Source organism: Calcarisporiella thermophila, assembly GCF_041956535.1.
Source record: "Calcarisporiella thermophila strain CBS 279.70 unplaced genomic scaffold VTP21scaffold_8, whole genome shotgun sequence".
In the NCBI taxonomy this organism is placed as follows: domain Eukaryota; kingdom Fungi; phylum Calcarisporiellomycota; class Calcarisporiellomycetes; order Calcarisporiellales; family Calcarisporiellaceae; genus Calcarisporiella; species Calcarisporiella thermophila.
Genome location: NW_027192198.1, coordinates 14,203 through 34,326, shown reverse-complemented (window position 1 = coordinate 34,326; position 20,124 = coordinate 14,203). Strand labels below are relative to the sequence as shown.

General features: G+C 39.1%; 4 protein-coding genes across 4 annotated transcripts; 3 read left to right on the top strand and 1 right to left on the bottom strand.

The window, feature by feature from the left end:
• Window positions 1-2,384, top strand: VTP21DRAFT_10834 (uncharacterized protein; the record flags this gene model as incomplete). Its single annotated transcript, XM_069390213.1, has 4 exons — window positions 1-387; window positions 476-1,375; window positions 1,446-2,130; window positions 2,188-2,384. The coding sequence occupies 4 exons, from the start codon at window positions 1-3 to the stop codon at window positions 2,382-2,384; spliced, it is 2,169 nt and encodes a 722-aa protein (XP_069252384.1).
• Window positions 2,385-7,008: 4,624 nt separating this feature from the next.
• On the top strand, window positions 7,009-9,396 carry VTP21DRAFT_10833 (uncharacterized protein; the record flags this gene model as incomplete). Its single annotated transcript, XM_069390212.1, has 1 exon — window positions 7,009-9,396. The coding sequence occupies one exon, from the start codon at window positions 7,009-7,011 to the stop codon at window positions 9,394-9,396; it is 2,388 nt and encodes a 795-aa protein (XP_069252383.1).
• Window positions 9,397-11,464: 2,068 nt separating this feature from the next.
• VTP21DRAFT_10832 (uncharacterized protein) lies at window positions 11,465-11,848 on the top strand (the record flags this gene model as incomplete). The annotated part of the gene is made up of 1 exon (XM_069390211.1): window positions 11,465-11,848. The coding sequence occupies one exon, from the start codon at window positions 11,465-11,467 to the stop codon at window positions 11,846-11,848; it is 384 nt and encodes a 127-aa protein (XP_069252382.1).
• A 5,138-nt stretch (window positions 11,849-16,986) lies between these two features.
• VTP21DRAFT_10831 (uncharacterized protein) lies at window positions 16,987-19,220 on the bottom strand (the record flags this gene model as incomplete). The annotated part of the gene is made up of 4 exons (XM_069390210.1): window positions 16,987-17,636; window positions 17,731-17,941; window positions 18,021-18,384; window positions 18,460-19,220. The coding sequence occupies 4 exons, from the start codon at window positions 19,218-19,220 to the stop codon at window positions 16,987-16,989; spliced, it is 1,986 nt and encodes a 661-aa protein (XP_069252381.1).
• Between the last annotated feature and the right edge of the window lie 904 nt (window positions 19,221-20,124).

Sequence of the window (20,124 nt, the reverse complement as noted above, 5' to 3'; positions counted from 1 at the left end):
ATGTGTGACTTTATGCCTTTTGTACAGAAGTTGCTCCTCCGCCATCAGCGAAGGACGCAACAAGATGATTTAAAAACGGACATTGCTCAAACTCAACGTGCAATAGATTTATTATGCAACACTCGCATGAGCGATGCTGAAGCTCTTTTGTTAAAGGGCCACAACAAATCTCTCTACTCCACTCACGGTTATAGCACCATTCTCACATTTCGTGCCTTATTGACTTTCAAACCAGACGATATTGATATAGCCGCTAAGGCCTTGCAACGCACAATTAAATTAGCCACTCGATTCCGAAGATTCAGTAGGACACTTCTCGGCGATATTCTACTAGGCGGACCCTCGATAAGGGTGTTCAAAAAAATGACATCTCGCCAAATGCATGCGGTTAGTCCATCTTGTTCTTCTCTCTTTCTGAAAACTAAACACAGTACATTTTTATCTTTTCTCATTCGGTTATCGATACTTCCACCAGGAGCTTGTAGTTGCTGAGGCTAGTTATTTGCTATCTTTGGTAATGTTCATACAAGGTAGCGATGGATCCTTATTCAAGGCTGCGCTGCATACCAAACGGTGTCAGGTTATCTGCAGCGCGATAGAAAATTTCACTGTGAATATCGAGGAAGAGCATGAAAAGGGAATCGATATCACTTGCATCAATATCGATAAAGATTTCTACTCGGGTATCGCCTATGATCCTGCGTTGATGATGATCTGTGTCAGCTATGCTAAAATTCTCCACCCAAAATACGCCCCCCTTCTTCGAGTTGCTGGCTTCAAAAGCGATCGCGAATACGGACTCGAGCTTCTTAAAGCTCCGGGTGGGTGGAAACAGGGTACAAAGCTCAGTCATTTCGAGCGTGCAGCAGGACGTGGCTGCAGCGGATTACGTAGTGTCGTCTGTGATGCTACCACTTGTATTTTTCACGTCGTAGTTAATAGCTTTGTTCCTAATCCTAGCTATGATTTATCCACCGCTGTCAAGATTGTTAATTCTCTAGTGGCACGGTATGAGCACAGCATTATGTTTCTTGATATATTTGGGGTAGTCCACATGCTTTCCCACGATGTAGATGCGGCCATTCGAATATTTGAATTTACCATTGGAACGAGACAAGAGTGTAGGCAAGTGCTTCATTGCTCTTGCTGGTACCTATTCCAGTGCTACTGCATCGTCTTTGACTGGAAAAAGGCATTAGACACGATTAATATTCTTGCAGCGGAAAGTATGTGGTCCAAGGCAACCTATTGTTACCATAAAGCCGCGGCTTCTTACACTTTAAGCACAGAAGAGAGTTTGCAAGAGGCAATTGACGTGATGTCAGATGTAAACCATCTAGTATGCCCCTACGGTAGAGTTTGTTTGCCGATAGAGGTAATTTGACTGTCATCAAAATGTATTGGTTCATTGAAAAAACCGCAATTTTAATTTTTCTCCAACTTAGAAATTCGTAGCAAGAAAGGCCCGCAAATTCTTTGCGCAAGGACACCGGCTGTTCTTACCTTTATTTGAGCTCATGTACATATGGAACTGTTTTAATTTCATGAATGTCTCGCAATTGAAGGATAGCCTGGCTTTCGTGGCAGCGGAGCTGGCGAATCTCGAGCCACTTGTGGAAAATATTGTCTCTGTAAACGTCATTGAACCTTGTTTGGGCAAAAAACATCGATCACGTGCACAATCTTCGACCTTATCTCGCCTAATGCATAAAAATATGCTTTCAACACCCAATTCAGGGTCTCCTGCTAACAAAAAAGAATATGCTAATTATTGGGATGACTACTGTCTCGGTTACATGCTTAAGGGGATCATCGCTTCTAAACTCGCCTTTTATGAAAATGGCTCAAACTCGTATCCGTGTGATGAATATGTCCAACTTGCTCTGGCGTGCTTTGACATCGTAATACAACACAGTTCCAAAATCGCGCTTGATCATTACATTTTTTACTTCTCGCGTTTCGAACGAGCTCGTGTGCAAATGTACCTAGGTGAACTGGGTGAAGCTTATACCGAGTTCAATGCATTGAAAAGTGAAAACCCGAAGCCGCAGGGGAAAGGGCAATATAGCTTCAGAACCATCTTAATGGTTCATATAGAGCATGCTCTTGAGGATCTGAGGAAGGCAACAGGTAAGCCAGATGATACCCTTGGCCCCATATTTCCCACATTTACACATTCTAATTTAGCCGAAGATACGGGGAGCACATCACATACAAAAGCGGGATCCAATTGTACTAAACAAGTGCGTGGTAACTCTAATGACCATATGGAGTTTTTACGCTCATTAAGAAGAAAACGAGAAATCTCTACTGTTCCTCTTCTTGATTATAATTCAGTATGTGAACGGTATAGAGATTATGATCGAAGATATTTAGGACTATAGATTGCTCTGATTTATTCGAAACACCTGTATCTAGTTTTTTTCATTCTTCTAGTCAAACTTTTAATATCCACTTTCAGCATTTAATTTTATTTTGATTTAATGTAGCGAGGAGTTGAGGATGTGGCCGTGAACAAATACTCAATTTGACAAAAGATTTTGCTTAATAACTTAGACGATTCGCCAAACTACACCGAATGGATTTAATGGTCACAGGCAATAGAGGCGATGCTACAGCTTGCTTAAAATCTCTCATTTCCTCTTATTTAATATTCATTACTTTATCAGATTGTGGAACATTCCCTACAAAAAACCCGCCTGGTGAAAACTGCTAGAAAACGTATAGGAGCACGTAGAAAAGATGGAGGGGGTTCGCGATGCCCTAAATTTTTACAAACTTTTCACCTATTTTTCTCGATATTAATATAACACTGACTAAATGTACTGACTCAAGTGCGCCTAGAGAAGCCTTATCTCTCAGCTGTGCACTGTAGAAGGCGCTTGGAGTTCTAAAGAAAGTATTTAAATTGGAGTGTGGAGGACCGGAAGCGGGTAGTGTTTTCCAGCAGGGCTAATTAATGTTTAATAATGGGTCAGGAAAGCAATACTAACACAAGCGAAAGGGTGAAATGCTTCGTAGTATGCATATTCGTCCCACAGTGAAACAGACAGGAAATTTATTGGTGGTGAGAGGTTGTGTTACAGATCGTGGGATTGGAAATCTGAATCGTATCGACGGAGGGTTGCACTCTATTTTACCATTCTTTTTGAAGATTATCAGAGGTAATTGAAGTATTATGGTATCAATAAGTCGAAAGCTATATTTCAGCAAGACAATAACCTTAAGCACACTGCCAATATCACGAAAGAGTGATTAAAGAACTGTAAGATAAACGTGCTAGAGAGGGCTCCGCAGTCTCCCGATTTGATCACCATACAGCATGTCCGGAGCGCGTTGGAGCGAAAGCTCGGCTCTTATTCGAGAATGCCAAAAGATAATGATGAATTATGGGGGAGAACGAAAAAGAATTGAGAGGGGATAGAGCCCGAATATATCAACAAGATCTATGCAAGCATACCAGAGAGAATACGTGCTGTAGTTACAGCCAAGGGAGGGTATACCAAGTATTAGGGTTACATGTACGAGCATGCGTCTCACCATCTTTATTTCTTTTTATCTCCTACCCTATCCCATCAGATATATATATAGTATGTGCTTTCTCTCTTTTTAATTCTCTAGTGTGTGTTATTTGTGTTATCCCTTTTGTCTGTTTACTTTCCTTTTATCAATATACTCTTATTAAAATCCAACAAGGATCATAAACTGGCCTTGGAATTTGTATAAAAGCTTCTATATTTTAACTTTGGATTGCTATCCATTCCTCAAATAGAAGCGTAATAGAGGGTGTCACGTAGTATTTACCACATTACTCCTACTTCATCTGTTGTACTAAATGCAATCGCCAATATGTCATTCTTAAAAGTTATGAGCGCCTAAAATTATTACCTAAATGAACAATTTTCACGCTCGCTCGTAGAATCAAATATTTTTTGAATTTTTCGTGAAAGAAACCATAATTATATCCAAACAATAATAAAACTGATTGCTTCTCTTTCTATTGCTCTCCTTACTGCCAATACTTTGTTGCCATGCTCAATGAAGAAACTCCCTAGAAGTGGCACAACTAGAGTCGCCTCCTTAAGTAATGAAGGCTTAACCACCAGAAAGATCTCGCGTACACTTGGGATAAGCTGAGGTTGTGTGGATAAATATCAAAGCTTGTATGCATCTCATGCAATCGAGCCATCTAAAGATCACTTATTCTTTCAAAGAGACAGGAAAAGATCCTAGTTCGAAACTTCAATGCTGGCCAGAATAATATTTTTTTTTTTTTGGATGCCAACTAAAAACTCTAGAAGAATTACAATCTCAATATATCCCCGATAGAGATGAGCCATACACTGAATATAAACTAAGTGAATCCAAGATTGTGTAGTAAAAGTTTTCCATTATAAACTAGACTTATTATCCCACCATTGTCTTTGCCCGTAAATATTGTAATAGGACCTTGAAGGATTTTAACTGAATCATGTGGTCAGACGTGCATATATAATAACCTTTGGCTTATGTAGAATATTATACAACTGCAATTCTCCAGGTAATCCAATATGAATCCGTTAAATGAAGAAAAAGTTTGATACGTGAGAAAGGGGTAAGTAAGCAGTACCTCTCACTCATCAGGAAACTTATTTTAACTTTCAGAATGCTTGGAAGTACAATGTAAATGACCACCTGAATATACTAGGTAGAAATACGATAAGCACTCAGATGAGAAAGTCTAGAAAAAATAAGGTTTTATTCACACAGGTTGATGATACCAAGATAGCAGTGCGCTGAAAAGGCCAAATGTTATTTAAGCCATAGAGATACTGGATTATATTCTTAAACTCTCGTTTGACTATAGATTATATTATATTATATTATATTATAGATTATATTCCCAAGAGATTATATAGGAAAATATATATAGATAAATGAAAAAATCGATTATAAAATCCATCAATACCCAGGTATTTTGTGATCCAGTGTAGAGTGAATATTGTAAAATTGAATAAGTACTCCAAGTGGATATGAGAGACGATATCAGAGAATATAGATGATATAATGAAAGCAAAAGTGGTTAAAAAAGATTGTGAAAATTTTTTTTTACTTTTATATTACACTGGGTATCAAAGCGAAATTTCGATGTCTGAAATTTCATCTTTAACGTATAACTCATGATATAAAAGGTTTTTTACAAGTCCATGGAGGAAAACAAATGGAGCATAAGCAGTTATGTTTGCTGTCTGTAGCGCAACTTGTTATAGGTTGATATGATGATATGAAAGGATAAAAAGTGAAAAATAATTCTTACTTGAGCCTAGCGTGTGCGACGGCTTAAGGAAAATGGACAAGGCAAAGTCAGCAGTCTATTATTTTCTTATACAATTGCCGAGGCGAGTGTATAAATAATTATAAAAGATAACAGTAAAGGATAGGCTGACCCTAGTAATATATACTTTCCCTTAGCTGAAATCAGAGCATGTAACAATACCAGAACATTTATATAGTATCCCATATATTCCAGTCCTGTTTTGTTCTATGTTTTCTCCACTTGCCACTAAAATTTGTTCTTATTCTTTGTCATTCTTGAATAAGAATTGAGCTATCAACATTTCAAGTCAATTTAGACATGCACTAAGATGTTCAAACGTGGAAACTCTAGGGTTCACTCCACTCTAGTACATTTATTCATTTTGTGAAATTAAGAGTAAGATTGAGATTGAGATGTCGAACAGAAATACAACATGGTACTCTTCGATCCTATAATAATACGAAGACACTAGATAATTTTCATCAAGAACTGTTTCATAGCGTGAACCATTAATAAGTTCATTGGCACTATACAAATGTTCAACGGTATAGTCGATAATGTATCCACACGTCGTCGATGCCTTTTCCCGCTGTTACAGTGTAGGTCGAATATATCTATTACGAAAATGTTCTTCCCTGGCTTGCAATGTTGCTATTTTTTTCACATAAATGAACACTAAACTAGTCTCATCGGAAAACAAGGCCGGCTCCCAATCTTTCGCAATCCAATTCAAACACTTTTTCGTGAGCTCCAATTTCGTTTGCGATGCGAAGTTGAAAGGAGAGAATTCTTTGAAGGCACTCGAATCAGTGTCTCTTCTCTCTAGACTATTCTCCTCGTGGTATTAGCTGTTATATCTCTATTGTATTCTCCATTGAAATATTCTCACACGTTGGATGGATTTTTGCACTTTCAAGAAGTCATTAGTGTAACTATCTAGCTCTTATCTCTCAAACAAGAAGACGCCCGACTGACCTTTTAAGATTGAGGTGTCGCTTTGCGTTTCTCCTACTATTCTGGTAGCTGAAAAGAAGTGGATTATCAGAGTATCAGCGATTAGTGAGTTGAAAATTTTTTTCTTTTACCATCTAGATAACGCAAATTCCGGGTTTATTTTTAATACATTTTCCCTTTAGTGTTCGTTCCACAGCCAAGACCTATCGCCTAAATTTTTTCCCTTTTCGATTAGCTTTGATCAAAGCTTCAAGATTGGAATAAAAACTGTATTGAATCGTATAGAAAAAAGTTTTTTTACTATAAAATCAAAGTTTGGAAAAATACTCGTACTTCATCCAAAGTTCTACTATTAGTTTCATATGTATAACAATTAATTATAAGAAAGAGTCCGAGTGATAACCAGAGCTATAGTGAGGGTATGGCAAGATAATCATTAATTACTATGATGTTAGATATAGAAATTAGCATGATACTCCGTTCTCTTTGCTATGTTCCTAAATTGTCCTAGCTTGCTCTTATTCTTATACGCTCAGTCTTGCCGTAGCTTTGTCTTGTCTGTGTCCCCTTGCTGTGCAACTTTGGGTCATGCGTTCCCTCAGTGTATAAATTAAGTCTATAGACCATTCCGAAAATAAAAACCGAGGCCTTCGACCTCATGGCTTTATGTATTCCTCTTTTTTTCTCTTGCATTTCAAGAAATCCCAACTCTTATCTTTTACTCTCTCCTTTTGCTCAATTATTGAACCAAGATTAAGATGGAGAAAGGTCAAGACAGTCTACCGGCCATCCCGGCCGAAAAGCAAACCTCCTCTCAAGTCTCTACACCACAAAAATCATGGCTCTCCTTCTTCCGCTACAACAACCCGTACGGCAAGCCGCTACACACTCTCTCTGACGCAGAAATTGGTATCACCGATCCAAACGAGAACAGCCCCATCAAAGAGGTCCGGGATACAATCAGCAACCGCGACGATCCCAATATGCCATGCATGACGTTCCGAATGTGGTTCATTGGCCTATTCTTCGTGATAGTCTTTGCATTCATCAACCAAATGTTTCAGTTCCACTACCCGCCCTTCATGGTGACGCCTATGGTCGTGCAATTGCTGAGCTATCCGATCGGCCGGTTTTTCGCGTGGGTACTTCCCACGCGGCACTTCCACATCCCATTCTCCAACTCCACCTTTACCCTCAACCCCGGCCCGTTCAACATCAAAGAGCACGTGTTGATCGTCTCCATGGCCAATGTCACCCTGACCACCGCTTATGCTGTCGACATCGTCGTCATCAAGAAACTCTTTTATAAAAGCGATATGGGTTTCTTCCCAAGCTTCCTGCTCGTCACAACTACTCAATGTCTTGGATACGGCATGGCCGGAATGCTCCGAGAATTCTTAGTATGGCCCTCTGCTATGATTTGGCCCAACAACTTCCCCAACATTGCGTTGTTCCGCTCCTTCCATGAGAATGATACCAAAGAGGATATGGTGGACGAGGACGTATCTATCGACGACGAAAAGAAGGTCGATTATACACAGTCCGACCGAACCTCCTCCCCCCGCGCCTCTGCCGCTCCCTCCATTAATAAGAAAAACACGCACCGTCTAAAATTTTTTCTGTTTGCCGCCTTGGGTAGCTTTATATACTATCTCTTTCCAGGATTTCTTTTCAATTTCCTTACTTCCATTTCGTGGATCTGTCTGGCCGCACCAAACTCACATATTGCAAATCAGTTGGGTTCCGGCTTCTACGGCCTCAGTCTCGGCGCTTTCTCTCTCGACTGGAACACCATTACTTCCACTCTGCTTTCGCCACTTATGGTACCGTTCTACGTCCAAGTCAATGTCATCATCGGATTCATCATCTTTGCATGGATTGCCCTCCCCGCTGGCTACTACACTAACATCCTGGAAGCCATGAAATACCCTATATATTCTGTTAGTCTTTTCAACTCCAAGGACGCTTCTAAAAAGTATGATATTACAAAGGTCGCTCCCGATAACAAATTCGACCCCAAGCTACTCGATGAATACGGCGCGCCACGCATGTCCATCATGTTTGCTTTCAACTACGCCCTGGGGTTTGCCAATCTGACCTCTGTCCTGACCCATGTCTTCCTCCACTATCGCCATGATATAGTGCGCCAATTCCGCAAAGCCCGCAGAGAAGATGATGACATCCATGGCAAGCTCATGCGCCGCTATGCCGAAGTCCCGCACTTCTGGTATCTGATTGTGTTCGTCATCAATCTTATTCTCGCTTTTGTAGTGTGCGTGGTCTTCGGAATCAATCTGCCATGGTGGGGTGTGATACTTGCCATCGCAATGTGCGCCTTCTTCATGCTGCCTGTTGGTATCGTTCAAGCCGTCACAACTTACCAAGTCGGTCTCAACATCTTCACCGAATTCGTCATTGGTCTTCTGCATCCTGGCGAGCCTATTGCAAACCAAACTTTCAAAACATACGGATATATCAGCGTATACCAAGCGCTCGGCTTCACTTCAGACCTAAAGCTGGGACATTACATGAAGATCCCGCCTCGTGCTATGTTCTGGGCCCAGATCGTCTCCACCCTCGTCGGCGGCTTGGTCAATCTTAGTACTGCGTACTTCATGATGGGCTCCATCCCTAACATTTGTCAAGAAGATGCCGGCATGTGGTCGTGTGCCGGATATGCGCGCGTATTCTATAGCGCCTCTGTTCTTTGGGGCTTGGTTGGCCCGAAAGTACTGTTTGGCCCCACCACACCTTATGGACCTCTGCTGTATGGATTCCTTCTCGGTGTGGTGCTACCCATCCCATTTTACTACCTCGGAAAGAAGTATCCCAATTCTTGGCTGCGCTTCGTCAATATCCCCGCTATGCTGGCCGCCCTCGGCTTTATCGCGCAAACACCCCCCGTCTCTTATCCATCCTGGTTCCTCGTTGGCTTCATCTTCCAATTTCTCGTCAAACGTTACCGGCGCAACTGGTGGTCAAACTTCAACTACTTGTTGTCTGCTGGTTTGGATGCCGGTGTTGGCCTTTGTCTTCCTTTTATTTTCTTCGCATTTCAGTTTAAGGATTCAATTACCGTAGACTGGTGGGGAAATCAGGACGATAGTGCGTATTGTCCCTTGGCCAATAAGCCACTGATAGCTTAGTATTCTATCCTTTTACCTATCAGTGCTAGGGTATTTGCAATACCCTTCTATATATTTATTTATTTGTTGATTTTTTTATTTTGCTTGTAATATGATCGTAATGCTCCTATTTATTTTTATGGATCTGGATCATATATTGAAGTGATGATGAATAAAAATAAATATTCATAATTTTTAATTCCTCTTAATTTAGCATCCTATGAAGTACATTGGCGGGGCGATGTTAGAGTTGGAATACTGTAACACGACAGAATATTTACTACTTTCATACTTATAGTATTTAATTCTTACATAAAACTAGCGTACGCGACGGCTTAATAGTGTAACTGGAGTTGATGTGTCAGTGTTCGGTGGGAAAATCGAGGAATTACCAAGGAGAAAAAACTATAGTTGTTGTTATTAAAATCAAATAAAAAATACATATTTAGAGTATCAGATAAAAGAATGATGCAGTGGCTAATGGTTGACTATGTGGCTATGGAGCAGACAAGAGTATGAAACAAGATAAAGGCTGACGTTGTTTTAGATGGGATAGAGGAGCATTGATAATGTTGTGATTGTAGATGATCTCCGAGTTATATTATTTTAGTAGATTAAATTTGCATCGTAAATTTAATTTTTCAATAATCTTATCATAAATAATCTGCCTAACACGTGGCTATGAGCATCCAAGTATTTGTATACGTGATTTTATATAAAGTAGTCATTGGGTTATTTTTTAGCTTTTTTTGCTCTAAACGCTGAATTATTCGATCGAGTTCAAGCTAGAAGTTTCTCTTTTGACATACCTCCGCATTTCGCGTCGTACTAGATAAACCATTGGATTAGAGATCTGGAAAATGAAATAGAAATCGTAATTTTTGTATTTAGAGTTAACAAAAAAAGAATAATAGAAATAGAACCAGCACAGCCAATAACCTAAAAAATATAGACAAACATCGCTACAACCCATATAATAGCATATCATACATTATTAACAGTAGTATACAAAGAGAATAGAGCAATCCATTTCTAAAAATGGTGAATTATCATATAAGTGAGTTTCATGTATATAATTTCATGAAGTGAAAATGTAGTATCTGAATACGATATTTAAACCATTCTCGAATTTTTTGTCAAAAATGACAACTCTTGTTATTGATTAGTAATATAATAAACATCGATATTTAAGCTGAGCATTTGTTTGACAAAATACTACTGGCCCCACGTTATTCGAAGCAAGCTTCAATGGTGAGGTAAAACTTCTATTAATTAACTCTAAATGGGTTTTTCTCGATTGTAGACTTCAAGTTCTCATCACATATTCGGGTTACACTACCTATGTACAAATGAGAAGATGTCGAAAAAGACTTTATTTCTTCAATATTTTCTGAGTTGGATGCATTTTTCCTCTTCCATCATTTAACCCTTGACTAGCTTTATCAAGTTTTAAAGGAAGAATAAAAAATATTCCCCTTGAAGTTCATTATAAGTTTATGAATAGCATGAGTGTCAGAATTAGGATTTTTCATAACATAAGCTACTCTGCCGAAAATTAGGTGCAAAATTAGCTTTTGTATCTTTAATTCTTTCTAACTTTATATCTGTTCTCATTATATTAATAATATAGATATGCCATTATTAAACATACTGTAGTAATTTTTCTAAAGATCTGAAAATTACGAAATACCAGCGCCACTATAAGGTATGCTTGTAGGGGAGAGGGGACTATATGATGGGTGGAGAAATTAAGGCTTTTTACTTTCATATTTACTTTCATTTTTTTTTTTCTATCCTATTTTTTATTCTTCTCTCATAAGCAATTATATTAAAAGTGCCTTACATAATTAAGAAAATCAGAAACGTAGAAAGGGGCGCTGTATGCTACCTTCCTTTAATTGCAAAGATTTCCCATGAGTCAAACAGCATCAATCTGTCCCCTGGATGAAACTATTAAGGAAATTTTAGCAATTATTCGAGGATCAACATCTTTACAGAAATAAGTATAAATACACGTTCTAGTACATTTAAAATTTTCTCATTCCAATAAGTGCTCTATCTACAGTAGATAATAAGCAAATAATTGAAAATGAAGCTTTATATTATTGCTGCTCTTTTCGCAACTCTCTCTTTGACCGTCCAAGCCGTGGATGTGTGTGCCGAGTCTGCGTTGACCGATACTCAAAAGAACGAGTGTATCCTCCAGCAACAGAATAAATCTGTTGCTGCTAATCAAGCAGAAGATGAGCCACGTAGTCAAGCCGTTGCTGAATCGGGCTCTTGGTGCTACAAGCCCTCGAAAGAAAAATTCTGGGGACAATCTACCGGAGATTGCTGCGACAGAGTAGGAGGAAGTGTACACGGAAATCGTAGATGCTATGGTTTGCAAGGAAGTAAAAAATGTCGCCTCTTCTATGAGTGCTGTATAAACAAATGGGGAAGTAAAAATGGTGACCATGATGGATGCTATTAGAGGGCCATTTCCAGTTTTTTATATTCTATATAATTATGTCCATGATATCTTCGATTTGATAATATGTAACCTCATGATATTGAGAAAGTAGTTGAAAATAAAGGTCCATATGGCGAAAAGTGCTAAAAACATTTTCACGTAAAATTTGGCTACAGACATACGTACAAGTACGTACTGTATCAGAAATAAGCATTCACAGGCTTGGCCAATGCCCTTTAGGCATCGTGCCCCAGACTCTCTTCCTGGATGATATCTGCTCCTTCGAAGCACAAATCGTGAATTATTCATAGTCATGGAAATATAATAAAACATCAGAAGTATAAATTTCTGGCATAAACTACAGTATATCTTATCATAGCTACAGGGAAGTGGTATACAGATCATTCGAGCTGCATTACTTCAACCCATAATTCTCTCGAAAAAGATTATGGTGATATTTTCGATGGCAGGCGCTAAAAGGAACTTGTTCTAATGGGATTTTTTACGGGCCCATATGATGTCGCATTTTCAGGATCTTCCGATGGGTTCCAAATTTTCAAACAGTAAGGTTTCATCTCCAGACGAATTTTACATCAATAATGAATCTGGTGGAATTGAATCGCTGCATGCAGCTATTTTGGCGGATATGTATACTACTCATACCATCTACAGTATTATAGTTGACGCATTCTTTTTCATAGAAAAACACACGAGTGTTGGGCAGTAATTTTCGTCAATCATAATTTGTCACTCAAAGAACACACAAAAAAAAAAAGATAATAACCATATTGCAACATTCATTCCTGGCCCTGAACAACTGAAAGACTTCAACTCCTTATTGATGTCTATAGTGGACAAGTTAAAGCAACTTCAAAGTACGATATATTTCACTAGTTTACATTAAATAGTTACTGTATCAATATCATTTTCTATTTTTTCTAAACTCGAAATGGGGTACTTTGTTTTAACCGGTCTACCAACAATAATTTCACACTACATGCATACACAGTGTTTTAGTCTGGCGATATTCGTGCTATTTCGAAATTAGCAGGGCTTATTGGAACCATTTCATATCGAGGATGCCACTACTGCATGATTCAAAGAACCTATCAACCTCAATCGAGATACTTTTATTTTCCGCTAGTTAACATTCAAATTCCGGCCCTGAGAACTCACAGACAGACTCTTGATATCTTGCAGCAATTAGCCGCAGCGGAAAGAAGATCAAACCAAGAGCACAAAGTTTTAATGAAGGGGATTGGTAAATGATATATAATTGATTATCAATTAGCCACGGAGTGGATAGTAAAAATCGATGGTTAATTTTGTTTTTTATTTTACCTTGTGGTTCAAGCATAATCCTCTTTAACCTCAATATTACCTTATTCCCAATATCATTTCCTATATACACAGTGCACTTGGTTTTCGAAAACATTGGTAAGCATAGTAGATATTGTATTGAATATCATAGTATTATTTCCTTCAAGCACAGCTCAGCGTCAACTGTTTCATCAATTTGTAGTAGCCCCACTTATGTACGCACATTGGTCTGATGATTTTCCTTTACCTAAAGAAGCTGACTTCAAACCTGAGCATGTTTTATCTACAGCTATGTTGGAAGAAGTTGGCACCTCAATGCAGAAATATCAGAAGGAGATCCCAACAAGCGGTGGAATTGGAAGACCACCGCGAAATATTTATAGGCTCTTTGTACTCTTTACTTATTCAACATGAGCATTGGAAGATGAATTTTTTTAAACTTTCCACTTACCAAATCGTTATCCAACGTAGTTTTATCTCCACCATAAATTTCAAGAAGATCTTATGCCGGCGTTCGTGCGTTGAACAGTGGTTTGTCACAAAGATGCATATGATATAAGAAAACCCGTAGCTCTTGGGAGTTTATTGGCGTCGAAGTAATGGGTAAATATGTAATGTGGATACAAAAGGGATCACGAATCTACGTGGTGGATAAAAACAGTTTCAGTATCTTGCCCTGGGAAATTACAACCTGATGGAATTTTTACGAAAAATTATGCAAGGTCCAGAAAATCTATATTATTATTATGGTTTTCTAGTATAATAGCTTTGTGCATAACAAAGTCTGACAAATATTTGGAATGGTTGAATTATTTCCGGAGCATTGATGCTAAAACTAAGCCCTTTCTTTTCTAGATAAATATACACTATTTAACTGATAATATGGGTTTTATCATGAATTTATTTGATATTACGGCCGAAACTGGTCTCCTGACTTTCAAAGCAAAAATTTTGGCTTTTAGATTTTTTCCAATTTTGGACCATGTTATATAAAATTTTGAAACATTGAAAATAACGTCAGTTCGATTTCAGCCTATTTTTCTTACGGGGACTTTTTCGAGACATTCCGCAGTCTCTCGAAGCTACTACAGCTAGTATAATTCAACGATTGCATCCTCACCAGCACGGCTGCGTCGCTTTCTTGCTTTTTTCTCCTCGCTGCATCCTGCTGACTGTCAACGGCTCAATCAAAATGCCAGAATTTGTATGGGTGCCTGGATGGTTTGCAAATACAGCGATCATCAACTCTAATTAAGGTTATGCCGCACTACTCAGGGCTTGGTCGTTGACCAATATACACGCAATGGTCCCGAGATTGCGGCTGAAAAAGATTGACTGAATTCTGATTTGGTGGATGGCTTGGGCACCGGGAGATCGCATTGCCCATCAGCACCTCTCCTAGGGAGAAATGCACAACAGGTTTGAACTCCACTGCCTGCATGCACTCATCCAGCATATCGCCTGGCGCAATCGATTCCTCTTGGACTCGCAAGCAAATAAAGGTCTCGGCGGTGCATTCCGCTGCTCTCCGTTCTCTTCATCTCTTTTTCTAACCCCTTTGACAAAGCATTAACCGCAGACTTATTAGGTAGTGAAATCAGCCAACATGCAGCGCGTCAGATTCAGCGTCAACTTCGTGGATATTTGCGCCATCCAGCACATGGCTACCGCTAGCCTTATTCGCAATGAATGCAATTTGAAACTAATTGCTGCTTACCATACCCCCACGATTACCATGCATTTTTCATTAAAATTCTATTGCAAAATTAGCCCGTCCTTTTTAGATTATTGCTATCACTTAAGCAGATATTCAATTGATGATTAATGAAATACTCGACCTCATCGAGTATATACCTCTCAAATTGTGCTATGTATTTAGTCGGTAAGTATACTTAGTCTACAATATATGCACCATTATACCATTTAACTCTGATATATTCTACTACTATTCTATTGTCTCATCCATTAACAATAGAGAGTAAGTACCCTGCCACATTGTCATTCATTCAATTTGCTAACTTTTATTTCATAATTAGCGCGATTTATTCTCACCAAAAGTGCGTAAATTTCCTTTATTCATGATGAATACATTTTTGTTCTTTTGCATGCTGAGAAAGTATTTGTGCAATTTCTGCCTCCCACCTACTTTGAATAGGCGCTAGGTATCGTTATACTACAATATAAGTGCAATTTCATTGGTTTTAATGGAGTGACCTTTTCCTTTGTGCCATCGTGTTCACGTTAAATAGTTGGTAAGTATCACTACCCTCGATCCCATCTGCTGAGCGCTAATGGAATATCTTTCTCATATGCGCCACGCATTTATAATTAATACTCGGTAAGGACCTATACATTATGTCACTTCTGCGACTGTTCTAGAATGCTAACTCGTGCCAGCATAATCCAGTATTCCAAAGAGGGAATGCCTTGCCACCAAACCCTAGCTACACTTCTCGATATGCATTATTCAACAGTTGCGAAGGTCATCGCAGGAGAAAGGCGGCATTGCCTCGATTTCAAAACGCCCTCTAGTGGTCGCTCTCGAATTCTAAGTGAGAGGCAAGAGAGAAAGATAGTAACACTACTATCAGCGTAAAAATACAACTGCAGTTCAAAGGTATCTCAAGAACGAATTCGAGCTCAATATGTCTGTCGGCGTTGTAAGGCTGACGGTCAAACGTAACGAACCGCTTGCCCGTGTGCGACCAAGGAAGTCTCTTCTCACAACTGCGCACCAAAGACGGAGGATAGAGTTTGCAAGGAAATATTGAAACGTTGATCATTTGTGCCGTATCGATGGTGGACTCGACGCCGTATTATATACAGCCATCCTCAATGTAGACTACCTTACATCGCTGGAGTATTATGGGATCAATAAATCACAAATCACGTTTCAATATGACAACGATCCCAAACATAATTCCAAAATCACTCTAGAATGGTTGTGGAATAACAGGATAGAGGTACTAGAGTGGCTCTCTCAGTCTCCAGATCTTAATCTTATGGATCATTTGTGAAGCGGATTGAAGCGAAGACTCAGTTATTATCAAAGACTGTCGAAGAATAAGACTGAGCTGTGGGAACGAATCGAGAAGGAATGGTAGAGCATAGACGCGGATTATGTCAGCAAGCTTTACTCAAGCATGCCAGAGCGAGTGCGCGCTGTATATAATGCAAAAGGAGGACACACAAAGTACTAGCAAACAGTGAGGACTAAATACATTTTATCAAAACTATATATGTAATTGGTATATTCACTAAGTACATTTCAACACATTTTTCAACTTCAATCTCCCGGCGTTTAGTTTCTCCTCTTTCAATTGTGGCTTTCATATGTTCTTAAAAATAGCGTAAATGCCGAATATTCTGTATTTACAATAATTTTACCATCCATTCTTCTAGGGTAGATATTAAAAAATTAATATCTATCCTATAAGAATGGATAACGTGTCTATGTATGTTAACCATTTTTGCCCACCCTGTATATTTTTTGGTTGAAAAGATTGTTTTGATTTTTTTTTTCTTTTGTCCCTCCCTTCTCCTTGGGACGGCCGAGGAAACGTCTCCTTGGAAGTTCATAGTTATAGCAAAATCGCGTTCAAATTATCATACCATTTTATATTTTATATTTTTATCTCTATTTCTTTGTACCAACTCATTTTATCCAATAAATTGGCCTCATAATCGTGAGGCGTGGATTGCTTACCTAACCTAAGTCCGTAGTCTACAAAACGAACCACTACATTGAAATAATTTTATTTTAAGAAGTCTTGCACTCTTGAATCGTTTCAGTTATAAGTTCAGTCGAAGGCATGGAAGAAAAAACATTGATTTCTTCTTTAAAGTGCGTCGCCAAGTAGAGAGTCCCAAAAGGCGCATATCTCTTGCAAGCCATAGTCGGGACGAATTTTGTCCTCCTCACCAAACACATACACGTCGGCCGCTTGCCCAGGTTTCAAAGCATCCCAAGCAGGCTCTAAGCCTTTCACCGCCATATTACCCTCGCGCATAAACTGTCCGAACCTGGCCACAACTCGCCGAGCAAAAGCGTAATCCGGATTTCTGGTACGGAATTCAGGACGACGTACGCTGCCGAAAAAGTAGGGTAGCTCTGTCTGATGACAAGTCTTGCCTGGCTCCATACATAGATCTGAATGACCTTGAACAACATCATAATACTCATTGTATCCCTTTTCAAATGCAAACATATATACTGGGCTCTGTTTGGCAAAACGCTTGGCTAATCGAAGCATTGGGCAATGTAGTAGGCGGTGTCCAATCAAGGTCGCCATTGAGTTTGCAGCGGTATTTTGTGGCCATCGTTGAGTATTATTGGGTCCATACGTTTCACCATAGAGTTTGGAGGAAAGGATCTGAGGGATATAGGTCTCGTTGATGAATATTTTTAAATATGCGATGTATTCTTGCGGCGTATCTACTTTCGCTGACATGAACTGTAGTAGTACTTCTGCTTCATTTTTATCGAAACCTATCGATATGCCAGGGTTAGCATTTATTGTTTAGTATTTATCACTTAGTTTTATCCCTCAGTATAATTTATGAAATCTCGTCTCAAAGCTCACCGAATACTAAAGGAATATCGACTGATTCAACCTCTGTAAATTCCTTTGTAACAAAGGAATCTACAGTGGGAAAAGGTACCCCGTTATATTGTGATGCCGCTATGATTTGATTAGCATCTGCGCGCTTTAAACAAGCGATATCGTTGGTGCAATTGACTGCCTTTGCGACTGCTTGTGAGATATGCTGATAAACTTCAGGACTTCGATAGAACTTGAATATATACAATAATCTAATCACTTTATGCCTTATCAAAAGCGTAATGGTTCCATGTCGAATATGGAGAGCTCACCTTATCCCCTGGAGTATTTGATATCAAAATTGATTTGTTAAAATACTGTTTTGCTTCGGGTACCATCATTAAAGCGTCCGCCATTATTCCGCCCGCGCTCTCACCAGCAACCGTGATACGCGAAGGGTCGCCACCAAATTTAGCAATATTATCATGCGTCCATTTCAAAGCGAGTAGCGCATCATGCACAGCTTGGTTGCCCTTAAGCTCTTTGCCTTGACTATCTTTACTCATGGTCAAGAAACCAAGGTAGTCGAGACGATAGTTGAAGGTTACTACAACAAGATCTTCTCGCGAAGCATACACTGCACCATCAAAGGCTGGATCAGATGACGCTCCGATCGAAAAGGAACCCCCATAAATCCTAATATAGAGCAGTATTAGTGTGCTGGGTGGTTAGTATTGTTATCACTACATGCGTTTTGTTATCTCCATTTACCAGAACAAAACCGGGCGCAAGTCTTCTTTCACCTCTTGAGGTAAATAAGACGTGTATACATTCAGAGTCAAACAGTCCTCACTCTCACGTCGAGCGGGGATAAAGCTATATTTGCGTTGAAGACACCATGGTCCAGCTTCAGTTGCATCGATAGTTTCATTATGCCTCTCTAATGGCAAAGTTGGTTCAAATCGTAGCTCGCCAACAGGGGGTTGAGCATAGGGAACCCCTAGGAACCGAAATGAGTCCAAGTCTCGGTATCCCTTTACGCGCCCTACAGTAATGTCTATCTCCACATAAGAGGAAGCCGGTGGCGGCACGCCGGCCTTGTCAAGCTCCTTCACCTTCACGTCTTGTGTATTGGTGCATAGGACAGGTAGTTCTTGAGAACAGGGCATCTGAACTAATTTGAATTTGCTCAGATCTAATGCATTGCATGTTTGTTTATTCGAATCTGAAGCAGTCTGCACCCAGTATGGACTATTGATAAACGGCTTATATTCTCTATATGCCCTATCTTTGAATATCTGACGCGCAGCCGTGTCTATTTTGTCGAGCGGATAGACCGTCTCATTCCAATGCTGGCATGCATTCAACGCACTCTGAGCATTGATTTTCTGATGCAAGAGTAGTGAGCTCACTTGTTTCTCTGCAGGATCTAGATTATCCACTGTGGCAATGGAGATGCGACCGAGTTTTTCCGCGCTTGGCGCAGCGGATATGTTAGTAAATAACACTAGAAGAGCTATAATTCTTATCATTAATATTATGATTGTGATTTGACTACAAATAAAACCTTCGAATTACCAAGTATTTATACTCTGACTATGGTGCATTATTGTATGGTGTATGAGTAAGTCTGTCAATATCCTATATTACTTGGTGCTATACCAAGTTTTTTGTCCAAGAAACACGTCAACTTTCTCTAATGCGGTGTTGTGCTACTCTTATGACTCACTCATTTGTGATTTGATTTGATGGTTGTGCGGCGTTGTTTTCTCTGGTCGTTCAAGATATGCTAATAGAGATATAGGCCATTAGACTGCTAAAAATAGGTAACTAAGAGCCAAGAAATTTACTAGAAAGACAGCGACTGCGGGAAACGAAATACAAAGAAAGGTAAAGTGAAAATTTCATTATTCGTATTAAACTGTAGTAGTGCGAGATGCAATGCAATAAAATGATTATGGGAGCTACGAGCGTTTTCCAAATAAATATTTTTTTGACATAGGGAAATCTGCATTTTCCCTATGTCATTAACAAACTATTTTATGTTACATTAATCTAAGCATTTTCCAAATGTGGACTTATTACAGGGTCATCGAATCATATACGTGGTATGATATTTTATTAACCATTTAATTATTTAACTAATCTATTAACCTGATAAAAAATCTTAATAAATTGCTTAGTCCCTGTAACGAGTAACTAATGGGGGTGTTCACGCTCCCTCTCATTCTGATTATTTTGATCATAAATAAGCGAAATAGCGCATTGTGATTGGTTAATGATTTTTAGTAGCCAGTTAAAATGTAGAATTTTGCTTAAAAATAAGCAAAATAATCCGAATAAGCTGGAAGCGTGAACACCCCCAATATCTGTTAATTTCGCCAACAACCAATCTCGGATATTTTTTTACTTATAAAACCCACTTGTAGAACTTTC